This window comes from Microtus ochrogaster, chromosome 6, assembly GCF_000317375.1.
Source record: "Microtus ochrogaster isolate Prairie Vole_2 chromosome 6, MicOch1.0, whole genome shotgun sequence".
NCBI lineage: Eukaryota > Metazoa > Chordata > Mammalia > Rodentia > Cricetidae > Microtus > Microtus ochrogaster.
In genome coordinates this window covers 79,421,395-79,433,801 of record NC_022013.1, presented here as the reverse complement: position 1 = coordinate 79,433,801, position 12,407 = coordinate 79,421,395, and the positions used below count along the sequence as shown (strand labels likewise).

The 12,407-nt window shown below is 49.3% G+C and overlaps 1 protein-coding gene across 3 annotated transcripts in view; it reads left to right on the top strand.

The window, feature by feature from the left end:
• Positions 1 to 12,407, top strand: part of Camk1g (calcium/calmodulin dependent protein kinase IG) — a 25,697-nt gene that overhangs the window by 8,428 nt on the left and 4,862 nt on the right. For all 3 annotated transcript variants that reach the window (XM_005348914.3, XM_026779765.1, XM_005348912.2), the window contains exons 2-8: positions 349 to 478; positions 2,195 to 2,323; positions 4,491 to 4,565; positions 5,819 to 5,957; positions 6,546 to 6,669; positions 9,881 to 9,956; positions 11,722 to 11,834. In XM_005348914.3, coding sequence (XP_005348971.1) covers positions 378 to 478; positions 2,195 to 2,323; positions 4,491 to 4,565; positions 5,819 to 5,957; positions 6,546 to 6,669; positions 9,881 to 9,956; positions 11,722 to 11,834 — 757 coding nt within the window. In that variant the 5' untranslated portion in view covers positions 349 to 377. The remainder of the gene's footprint in view (positions 1 to 348; positions 479 to 2,194; positions 2,324 to 4,490; positions 4,566 to 5,818; positions 5,958 to 6,545; positions 6,670 to 9,880; positions 9,957 to 11,721; positions 11,835 to 12,407) is intronic.

The window sequence follows — 12,407 nt, the reverse complement described above, 5'->3', positions numbered from 1 at the left end:
GCTGTGCACCTTCACTAACACTGTGCACCTTCACTAACGCTGTGCACCTTCACTAACACTGTGCACCTTCACTAACGCGCAGATTGACGTCGTTCTCTACCCTCAGTCTACATCCTCCTGTGTCTAGCGAGCAGATGCAGAGCCGCCATTCACCGGAGTTGTGCTAGCATTTTAGAAGGCCAGTGGGAGAATGCTCTTATTTTTGCCATTTCCCAGGTTCTGCTCCCAGTCTCTCCTTCTGGCCATTACGTCATGATCTGGGTGTTTTAGATTCTCTTGCAACCTGTTCTGTCTTATTTGAGAAACGCTTTGACCAGACCTTGTCTTGCTTTCCTGCCTCCCACGAAGCTTCCCAAGCAGCTTCAACTCTGGAGGGGATGGGGCAAAAGGAGGAGGAGGAGGACGAAGACTGTGGTTCCTGGAAGAAACAGACCACCAATATCAGGAAAACCTTCATATTCATGGAAGTGCTGGGATCGTAAGTCCCAGGGCTGGGCTGCTTGCTGGGGGAGGTTAGACCCTGGAACTCACTCCCAGTTTGCACTGAGAGACTTGGACAGAATGTTATAGCACCGGGGTTAGAGTGGCAGAAGTGGTACCTGTTACTTTAATGACCCGGAGCCCTCAGGAGACGCCAACCCCTCCCCGGATTCTCTCTCCTAAGCCACCCCAGAGGCTCCTAACAGACTCCCAGAAAGCAGGTGTGTTCCTCAGCCCATCACTTCCCCTTTACCCCTCCTCTTCTCCTTATTCCAGGACTTTACAAATGCTGGAGCCCACGGTGCCTGGGCCAGCCCCCTAGACAGCAATCACATGGTTGGCTGACTCCATATGAGGCTGCTTGTCTGGAGGAGACTGGCCACTCAGTCCTGCCTGTCCCCAGGAGGTCACAGGTTCTGATGCAGGCCAGCCAGCAGCTCCAGCCACCAGTGTTCGCCTCTTCAGAACCCCAGCTGGCCAGCTAATGAGACAGGGATAATTGGGCCCAGGCAAGCACGGAGTCCGCAGGCTGCCCCCTCTAGCAAGCTTCCTAGCCAGTGCTGGCTAAGCGTCGCTTCACCCTGCCCTGGCCAGGAGACCATGACCTCAGACAGTGAGAGATGCCCATTCTTTCTGGAGACAGACAGGCACCAGGCACCACTGGGAAGAGACTCAGGCTGTCCCTACACAGGGAAGTACCAGACAGTGCATGCACAGGGGGACACAGAGGCAGTGCTGCTTGTCAGAGCCCTGACCTTCCTTCAAGGACCCTGCCAACATGAGGGGTGGCTGGAAAGTGATGGCTGGCAGAAGAGAGACAAGGCTCACATGTGAATCAAAATGATTTGCTAACCAGCCATAAACTCAAGAAGTGAAGAGCAAGAAGCCCAGCTTGACAAGAGCTGATGTGACTCTGTCTCCTAGGAGACGTCCCAGAGACAGATATGTCCTTCCTCCTGGTGATCAGAGAGGCCCCTCACCGCAGCCCCGTGCAAACCTAGAGGGACGCAGGAGCTGTTTCAGAGCTATGGATCTGGCTTTCAAGGGAGTTTAGACATAAGGAAAAGATTCAAATAAACCCTTCCACGTAGATCCAACTGTTAGTGTGTCTCTGCTTGTCATCCCTGTGTCCTCCAGCCCATGCCTGCAGATTCAGCCATCAGAAAGTCAAACACAGCAGGAGAAGAAATGGGTCTGTCCTGGACACGTCCAGGTTTCTCCTGCCCTCATTCCCCGACAGGACAGCACAGCACCGCAAAAGCTAAGATTCTAACATGAGCCATCAAGTCCCAGCTTCCGACCCTAGCTTACCTGTTACCTGAGGTTCTGATGGCTGATCTCGGGGGCCCTTCACCCCTGAAGCCTGTCAAATCCTACTGGGTTCCAACCATCATGCCCCAGCATCTGTAGAGACTCCTAGGAAGTGAATCGGCTTTGCCAAGCCTCCATGGGGTTTGCCATAGGGAGAAATGTCCACAGCTGAAGCAGTCTGTGGGGAGGGCACAGGGAAATGCAGAAGTCTATCCCATGCCATCTACAAAGCAAAGAGCCCACTGGCATGTCAGACGATAGGTCACGGGCATGCGGCTCATCTGAGTTCATGGTGACAAAGGAAACTTGTCACCCAAACGTTTCTCTTCATCCTTCCCCTTGGCTTCGGGCATGCTCTCTGTCAGCCAGAGCCACATTCTCTGTCTTGGCCTCTTCCCCACAGAGGAGCCTTCTCAGAGGTGTTCCTGGTGAAGCAGAGAGTGACAGGGAAACTTTTTGCCCTGAAGTGCATCAAGAAGTCACCGGCTTTCCGGGACAGTAGCCTAGAGAATGAGATTGCTGTGTTGAAAAGGTGAGTAGTTGCCAGGACCGGCAGCAGGGACGGGGAGGCAGCTGTGGGATTCTGACTGCTCTTCCCTCGGGGTTGCCACACCTGTGGGCCTCGGGCCTTCTGAATCATTGTCAAGTTAGACAGGCAGCTGGGCCAGAGGAATTGTTTGCCCAGCAAATGGACTGGTGGACTCACTCGCTCATACATGTAGGCCAGAGAGTGAGTAGCGCAGAGAACCGACAGCCTGATTGATGGCTGACAGCAGAAGAATCGATGACTGCAGAGGCAGTGGGACTTGAGAATTAGCCTTGGTTTGATCCAGAGAGAACCCACAGGCATCCTGAAACTGCCTGAGGCTGTACTGACATATCACCGTGAGGCTCTTACAGTGAGCCTGTGGGATGCCTGTGGCATGCTGAACACAGTGACAGTGAGACTCTTACCGTGAGCCTGTGGGACGCCTGTGACACTCTGATGGCAGATGCACTGACACACGAGCAGAACCATTGGATGAGACAGGTATTGCCCAGGAGCCCACACTGCCCAGCTGGGGAGAAGCACCCATAATTACCTTGTCTCCCACCTGACCGGCTGTAATCCAGCAGAGAGTATAGTACGGAGACGACAGGTTCATTTTTTTGCTGGCCCACATGCCCCATGAATGTGAGTGATTCGGTACATTTTCCAAGAAGAAAGACTTTGATGAGAGAGTGGAATTTTGTGGGTAAGGAGGCAGCACAGAAACGAAAGTCAGGAGCTTTGCAAGAATTTGTGCAGAATCATGGAAGTGAGGACAGAGGATGGACTAGAACTCCCACACTTTGCGTGGGTAGCATCAAGGACAGGCAGTGTGAATGGCGTGTGGACCGGGAACAAGGTTTGCAGAGGATCAAGGATGCTGGCTTTATCATATGAACAAAGAGGACTGATGGATGGATTTCAAACAAGGAGACAGAATCAGATGAATAATCATCCCTCTTAGACATGCAGGAAGACGGGGTAAGGAAACCAGCCCTGAGGATGGGAGACCTGTTATAAAACCCTTCACATCAGTTTACACAGGGTAGAAGGCAGGAGTGGCAGGATTGTGAGGAGAGAGTTAGGGATTAACCAGTGAGAGTGCCACAGAGCAGAGCATTTAAAATGACCCTGAAACTAAGCCAAGTGCCCACTGAGTAGAAAGTGAAACTATTGCTTGGAATAAAGAACAAAAAGCATAAACTTCAAGGAAGCAAGAAGAAATCCGTTGGAACATATGTACTGGAGATGACCACTTCTCTCTCTGCAGGAGAAAGCCTGGGCTGGAGGGTGGGGGGAGGCGCACTCTGGTGATCTTCCTTACTACACTGTGTAACAGCCTTGATTTTCAGTATACATAAGTTCAATGCATGAATCATAAGGAAGTTAATATGAGCATTGCCAGGGAGGTGGAGTCCTTCTAGGGACCATAGTACCAACTCTGGGGTATAAAGATACCTTAAATTAGATACCTACCACTGGCTATGTCTTTCCCAAGCACCAAGCACTATACTATGCATTTTGTGCATTTTCATTTTTTTAAAAAGATTTTTAAAATTTTTTACAATGTGTTTTTAATCAATTATTTTTATTATTATTACTGTTATTTGTGCATGTGTACATGATGTGTGAGCACACATGCCGTGGTGGGCAGTGGAGGTTTGAGGAACCTCAGATTGGTCCCAGGGGTTGGACTCACGTCAGCAGACTTCTGCAGCAAGCACCTTAATCACCGAGCCACCTGCATTTTCCTCTTTAATCCTGGTATAACTAAATGACAGAGATGTACTTTTCAGTCTAAAATGTAAAGAAGGAAGGGTTTGTTTGACTCACAGTTTGAAGGATCTAGTCCATTATGGAAAAGAAGAGGCAGGAACACCAGGCAGCTGTGCGCATCATACTCACAGGCAGGAAGCCGAGAGAGGATTGCTGGTGCTCAGCTCACTTCCTCTGTTTCAGTCAGCCTGGACTCCCAGCCCCTGGGATGGTGCTGCCCACAGACAGAGAGGTCTTTCATCCGCAGCTGCTTTGTGCTGGCCTCATCAGGAAGGCTTCTCAGACCTCTTACACATCCATCCAAACCATCTTATAAAAACTTGTGTATAAGTCTGCCGTCTTTGTCTGGACCACCTGAACCACATCCTCATCACAGGATTCTAATCTTTTCCAGGATCAAGCACGAGAACATCGTGACCCTGGAGGACATCTACGAGAGCACCACCCACTACTACCTGGTCATGCAGCTGTAAGTGAAGGTGACCCTCGTCCCTAAAGAGCCCTTGGGGAGGAGGGTCAGGGGATAAAGTTAAGAAAGCTCCAAAAGCTCTGAACTGCTGTCCTTCTGGGTCAGTGTGCTTCTCGTGCTGCGCTGAAGCTGCCCTGGGCTGATCGAGCTGGTTCATACCAGCACAGGCTTCCAGTTGGGAAATTTCCTAGGAGCAGACAATAGCTGTGCATGCTCTTTGCTACCCACAATTCTTCTCGGACTTCCCAACCACTCAGCCACTGAAAAGGCAAATGCCAGGCATGATGGAAGCCACCAGAACCCTCCTCTGGCACCACCTTAATGAGTCTATGTCTATGGGCTCAGTAGTAAACATATCAACATCGCTCTAGGATAACGTGATTGTAAGGAGCAGAAACCTTAGGTAGATGATTTCAGTTCAGTATGAAAAGCAAATCTCTCGGGAGAGACCTACTTACATTCTATGCAGCCTATGTGGTATATTCTTCTCTACAACTGCAGAATGGTCTCTGTGTCTGTCACCACCACACAGAAGAGTTGCACCTGTTTTGTGAGGTGGCAGGAGTGGAGCTGTTGGAACTACACAGGGTCAGGTTTCAACATGATATCTAGAAATATTAAGAATATACTCAAGGAAACACAGTCTTTCCCTGGAGACAGTGACTTCTCTGGCCCTCACATTCGAGTACTGGCCAGAAACTTCTAGAAACATAGTATAGATGATATCAAAGATAATGGAGGGTCAGGCTTGATTTTTAAGCTCCAAAATCTTCATTTCCCATACCATTCAAGTTTCGAAATACTCCTTTGTCCCTATCTGAAACTGCAGCCATAGGTTGCCCAGTTTCCCTAAAGGGGAAGGAAGTTTTGTTACAAAGGTATGCATAATTAATCTCATTTTCACGCTTTGTCCAATTTTGAATCACCTCTCTGTGTTATAATGGTTTCTTGTGTCCCAAGAAAGCAAAGACCGTTGGTATCCATAGGAAGGAATACCTAGCTTTTCCAGGCACTCTAAACAAGGCCATTTGAACTATACTAAAGCTTCCAGAAAGAGAACAACCAACGCTTGAACCAAAGAAATGGTCCCTAGCGATCATCCTAAACACCTAGAGGGAATATTCTGAGGCAGAAGAGTGCCTTCCTGCACCCTCCAATCTCAATTCAGGGTGTCTGCCCGTGCTTACAGCCTATGGCTACAGAGAAGTGCTTGCCATTTGACCTGATACAGAATCAGATTCTTGCATCTACAGTGTTTCTGGGGGTGAGCTTTTTGACCGGATCCTGGAGCGTGGTGTCTACACAGAGAAAGATGCCAGCCTGGTCATCCAGCAGGTCTTGTCGGCAGTGAAATACCTCCATGAGAATGGCATCGTCCACAGAGACCTCAAGGTGACAGGGCAGTAGTGCTGGGTGGGAAACGCATGTCAGGAAAGCCGAGTGAGCCTCATGGTGCTGCATCAGACTGGGAAGTAGAACTCTCAGGGAATGTTGGCCTGGTTGGACTCAAAAGGCTGCTTCTGCTCCAAGATTCCTTATGCTGATCATAGATGATCATTGTTCAGCTATGCCTTAGACTTTTTAAGAGCCTTTTGAATGCTCTCCCCATTAAGATGTCAAAATACCTCACAGCCAGTCAAATTCAAGCATAACAAACACTCACTAAGGGTCTAAACCATAGCAGGCACCACAATAGGCTTTGGGAGATAAGAGACAATTAGCCAAGGGTTTGGTCCTGCAAAATGCAGTTTAGAGTAGTTGGGAGTGGGGACAGGTGAGCAAAGCCAGGACCATAAGCAAGATACAGAGATTTTGGATCCTGAGAAAAGGTGCAGATAGGAGGAAAGTGGAAAAGAATAGGCAAAGGGGTTGTGGCCTCTGAATTGGAAGCCCAGGGCTTAGCATCCCAGGAAAGCCCATATCAAGAAGGACCGGACCACCGTTCAGATGGTTCCTTCATATGCTGTGTATCTTCTGTAGCCTGAGAACCTGCTGTACCTCACCCCTGAGGAGAACTCCAAGATCATGATCACTGACTTCGGTCTATCTAAGATGGAGCAGAATGGAGTCATGTCCACAGCCTGTGGGACCCCAGGCTACGTGGGTGAGTCCAGGAGTTGCAGAAGCTGGCCGTGTGTTTGTTCAACCACGAGTGTTTTAGTTTGCTTTTTGTGGCTGTGTGTGCTAAACATCAGGACCAGAAGAGGACAGGGGTTATTTTGTCTTATATCTTATGGAGTGTAGGTAAAGTCAAAGTGGGAACCCAGGAAGGAAATAGGAAACAGGAAGTGAAGCAGAGGCCATGGAGGAATGCTGCTTACTGGCTTGCTCCCCATGGCTTGCTCACCTCCCTTTCCTATACAGCCCATATCACTTGCTCAGAGATGACACCACCCACGGAGGGCTGGGTCCTCCCAAATCAATTATTAAGTATGGAAAATATACCATAGACTTGCTCACAGGCCAATCTGATGGCAACAATTCCTTTACTGAGGTTCCTTCTTCCCAGATAGCTCTAGATTGTATCAAGTTGACATAAACTCCCCAGCACCATTGATACTGTGTCAGTTTGAAACACAGCTATGGAACTGTTAAACTGTAACCTTTACTTTCTTGTTTGGTCCCAAGATAACATGTTAAGAATACATTAAACACAGCCTTTAAAATTTCCAACACTTTAAAAGTTCAACATCTTCTTAAAAAATTTCCAGTCTCTTAACTGAGCTTCCTGTAAAATACAAAACAAGTTGAATACTTTCTTACTCCAAGAGAGAATCAGAATACAGTTTCAATTAAAGCAAAGCAAAACCAGAATCTAACAAAGTAAATAGATCAGTGTTGACATTTGGGATTCTTTGCTTTCTTAGCTCCAATGGGCTTGGACAGCTCATTTCCCTGGCTCTGCTATGCACGTCACAAACAGTTTGTCCCGTAGACTCAAGCCAACTGTACTCCATAGCTGTTACCATCCTTGGTGGCCATTCCACACTCCTGGAATCTGTGTTATCCTGAGGTCTCTACTGCAATGAAGCTGTACCTTCAGCCTCTCCTGGCCTCCAACACCAACATGCAGTGCCAATCCTGAGCTGCTCTCCATGATCCATTCATGCTTTCAAAACCAGTAATGTGTGGCAGACTCTTCTATATTATCTGCCAAGTTCTGCCACCAGCTCGATGTGCAGTCAGATGTACCCAGACTACCGCTTCTGGGTGCTGACCCTGAAGAAACAGTTCCCAGGAAATTTAAACTCAATAGTGCTGATCTGTTGCTAATCTCAGCTAATTTTTCAGCTCCAGTTGACCTCATGCCATGGATTCTCAATTCAAAATATCTCACACACAGCCCTGGTAGTATTTACTTCCCTGAAATTTCACAAGTTGGGCCTCCATCGTTTGTACACCTCTTGACAGTTCTCTTTTAAGGTCCCATAATAGCTAACTAATCTCTGAGCATTCGATGGTCTTTTTGAGCCCATTGCCCTGAAGCCCTCCACAATCTACCCCACGATCAGTTCTGTCACAGTAACACCCCCACTTTTTCTGGCACCAATTTCTATTCTTCTCCACAGCTATGATAAAACACTGACAGAAACAAACCTAAGACAGGAGAAGTTTCATTTGGCTTACACATCCTGACACGGCCCATCCAGAGAAGTCAGGGCAGGTGCTCAAGGCAGGAACCTGGAGGCAGGAACTGAAGCAGAGGCCATGGAAGAGTGCTTGCCCAGCCTGCTTCTTATACCACACAGGACCACTTGCCCAGTGGTTGGCAGCACCAACCATAATGGATTGAGCTCCTCATCTCACATCAACCCTAAATCAATAGAGTGCCCCACACACCCTACCCACAGGCCAATCTGCTGGAGGCAGCTCCTCATCTGATGTGCCCTCTCCCTAAGTAACTCTAACTTGTGATAAGTCAACCAGCACAACTGTGATATAACTCACAGAGAAAAGTGACTGTGTGTGTACTGGTTCATCCCCGGGGACTGTCTACTGAGCCCTTGACCAGTCCATTTGCCTCTCTAATCCCTGCTCTCTGCAGAACCTGCCCTGAGCCCTTCCAATAGTACCTCCAGGCATACGCTGCCACCATCACAACCTGAGATTGGCAGAGAGCTAAGGGGTGGAGCACTCCCTCCTTTTCCCCCTACACTAGACGAACCAACTGCTAGGAGTCTGTATCTGCATGATGATGAGTTTGGACCCAAGGGGTATGGGCACCTCATGTAACTCTGGGAAACAGACAGGAGTGGCATAAGCTGGACATTTTGCCCTTCCAGCCCCCAGAACTCCTGAAAAGAGAAGAACCAACCGGGCACTTGATGATCACAGTCCTTGGACCTGAGAGGAGGAGGAGGAGGAGGAAAGAGAATGTTCTCTATTTAGGCAGCAACCACCTGATGGACTTGGGAAAAATGGAGCCCAGACTCCCAGAAAGAACTTGCTCTCCCCCATAGGGAGTTAGTCACTCACCTAAAGGTGTGGGAGTCTATGGATACTAAACTCAATACTGGGGTGCCCTCAGAAGGCAGCTCTGTCTGCCTGGCTCTCCCAATCTGAGGGAGGCATGGTCAATGGCCTTACTGAGCCCTCAAGTTCCTGCCCTAGGCGGGCGCCCAGAGATAAGTGAGCAAGTTTCTGCCACTTTCTTGGAGCTTCCAGAGGTGACCAGAAAACGGAGCCTCTGCTTCACAGGGCTCCTGTTGCAGTGGAGGAGAGACCACACCACCGTGCAGATCCCTGCTCCAAAGACAGAGACAGGTGCTTATCCCGAGGGTCTTTCAGGTGACCCTTATCCTGAGGGTCCCCCAATGTGAGCAGAGACGGGTGTTACTCTCAGAAGGTCACCCATGTGAGCAGAGACAGGTGTTGCTGTCAGAGGGTCCCCCATGTGAGCAGAGACAGGCGTTGCTCTCAGAAGGTCACCCATGTGAGCATGAACAGGTGTTGCTGTCAGAGGGTCCCCCATTGTGAGCAGAGACAGGCGTTGCTCTCAGAGGGTCCCCCATGTGAGCAGAGACAGACCCTCTCAGAGAGTTCTTTGTCTGATGGGAGCGACAAGGCTGGAGCCCTCCAGGCTGATGAGGAGTCATACACAGCGTATGGAGACTCCCGGACTGATGGAGGAACAAGTCTCCTCTCAGAGTCTGCGTGGGGAGATACAGTCCCTGCCTTTGGAGAGTTTTCAGTCTCACAGATGCTCCCTACCTTACTCTCCCATCCCCGACTCCCATCCCTTTTCCTGTCATCTACTCCTGTCTCTGGCCTCCTTTCTTGTCCCTAGCCCTGAACCTACCATTGATTTCCTACAGCTCCAGAAGTGCTGGCCCAGAAGCCCTACAGTAAGGCTGTGGACTGCTGGTCCATCGGTGTCATCACGTACATTCTGTGAGTAAAAGCTGCCGTCCGTGGTCGGTCTCAGGGTCTGCTCACCTCTTCTTCCCTCAGGATCTGTGTATGCATGTGTAAACACAGGCACACAAGCTCACTTGTGTACACACACACTCCTACTTATGTGTGTACACACAGGCTCACTTATGTACACACACACGCTCACTTATGTACAGACACACGCTCACTTATGTACAGACACACGCTCACTTATGTACACACACACGCTCACTTATGTACATACACACACTCACTTATGTACACACACACGCTCACTTATGTACACACACACGCTCACTTGTATACACACATACTCCTACTTATGTATACACACACTCACTTATGTACAGACATACTCCTACTTATGTACACACATGCTCACTTATGTACATATACATGTTCACTCTTGTACACATACAAGCTCACTATGTACCTACACACGTTCACTCATGTACATACACAAGCTCATTTATGTATACATACTCACTTATGTACAGACATACTCTTCATGTATACACACAAGCTCACTATGTATATACACGCACAGATACACACACACACACACACACACACGTCCCCTGAACTCTAAGCCATGAACAGAAGCCAGCATGCACTCACTCTTCGGCCCCCTGGACCACCCTCTTTCGGGCTCTGTAGTCCCACCTCTGTGAGACTCTGCTGAGTTCCAGCCACTCTCTGGAACCAGCAGAAAATGAGAGGTCACGGCTTAGAAACAAGGCAGGCTGAAGCATCTCTGCTCCCCACACCCAGCAGTGACACCAGGCAAAGGCAACATTGTGAACGAGTTTCCCAGGCACATCCTTTGCTCCACAGACAATCGGGCACTCCCTTTCCTGGTCTTCCCAAGGCTCCTGCCCCCCTTCCCCATCCAGCATCCCCCATATAGCAGCCAGCTTTGTTCTTTGGGAATAACCCTTGCCTCTTAGTGTGGATTCCGTTAAATAATGCTCTAACTCATTTACTCAAATAACATCTGCCTGAGTTGTCCCCTAGGCTGGGTGGGACCTGGCGATGGAGCTCAGTTGGTAAAGGCCCTGCCTAACGTGCATGAAGCCCTGAATTCAATCACAGCACAGAATAAAACTGAGTGGCGAGAAGGGGGTTGGAGAGAGTAAACTCAGAAATTAAGAACACTTGATGCTTTTCCAGAAAACCCACATTGGACTAGTAACTCTAGCTCCAGGGGGATCCGATGTCCTCTTCTGGCCTCTGCGCATACCTGTGTATGTGTGACACACAGACACAGATAAGCATATAAAATAAAGCATCCTTTTGGAAAATAAAACCTGGTTATGTATCCTGTATGTGAGAAATGTAATCCTAGTACTCGGGAGATAGAGGCAGGAGAAGCGGAAGTTCGAGGTCATCCTTAGCTATATAGAAGTTTGAAATTAACTTGGGCTATATAAAACCCTTGTCTCAAAAAGTAGACCAAAACATCCTTGTAATGTTCCCTATCCTACTTAAGGGTGCTCTGTAGAGATCACCCAAGAGCCAAAGGACGTAAGGGCTCAGTGGGCAAATGTCCTGCATAGGGTCCTTCCAGAGACTCCTCTTCAGGCCTCAGCTCTGCCTGTGCTCTATAGGACCTTCCCGTTCTGAATGATGAATCTTTAGTCACACTGCTGGTCTGAGAGCCTCATTGACTATAAATGTGTACAGTGGGAGGCTGGAAGAAAGAGAAGTTGGTCTAGGGAAGAGGGAATGTCTAGCCGACTCTCCCCTTCCTGTCTTCCTGCAGGTTGTGTGGGTATCCTCCTTTCTATGAAGAAACGGAATCAAAACTTTTTGAGAAGATCAAAGAAGGCTACTATGAGTTTGAGTCTCCGTTCTGGGATGACATTTCTGAGTCAGGTGAGTGTGAAGGCAGAGGCTGCAAGGGAAAATATCTTAATGGAGTTGACGGTCCCCGGGACTCATACAGAAGAAGCTGCCAGAGAGAGTAGAGAAGTCTTTAACTGGTTCAAAGGTGAAGCATTTGAAGCTAGGACCCCTGCTCTTGCTTTCCCGGAAGAAGGCACAGTGCCTAGGGAGAGGGTGAGGAGGGTTGTGGGTCAGGTGAGAGGCCAAGAGTGGAAAGTCCGGCAGAGAGAAGGGCTATAGGCAGGGGACACAACCTGGTGTTAGGTAACAGGACAAAACAGACCCTCCTGTGAAACAAGGCAGCATGCATGCTGGGCAGGAGAAAAGACAGGGCAGGAGAGAGGGCAGGGCATGCATGCTTGGCAGGAAAGAGGGCAGGGCATGCATGCTGGGCAGGAGAGAGGGCAGGGCATGCATGCTGGGCAGGAGAGAGGGCAGGGCATGCATGCTGGGCAGGAGAGAGGGCAGGGTACGCATGCTGGGCAGGAGAGAGGGCAGGGTATGCATGCTGGGCAGGAGAGAGGGCAGGGTATGCATGCTGGGCAGGAGAGAGGGGTCTCGGGA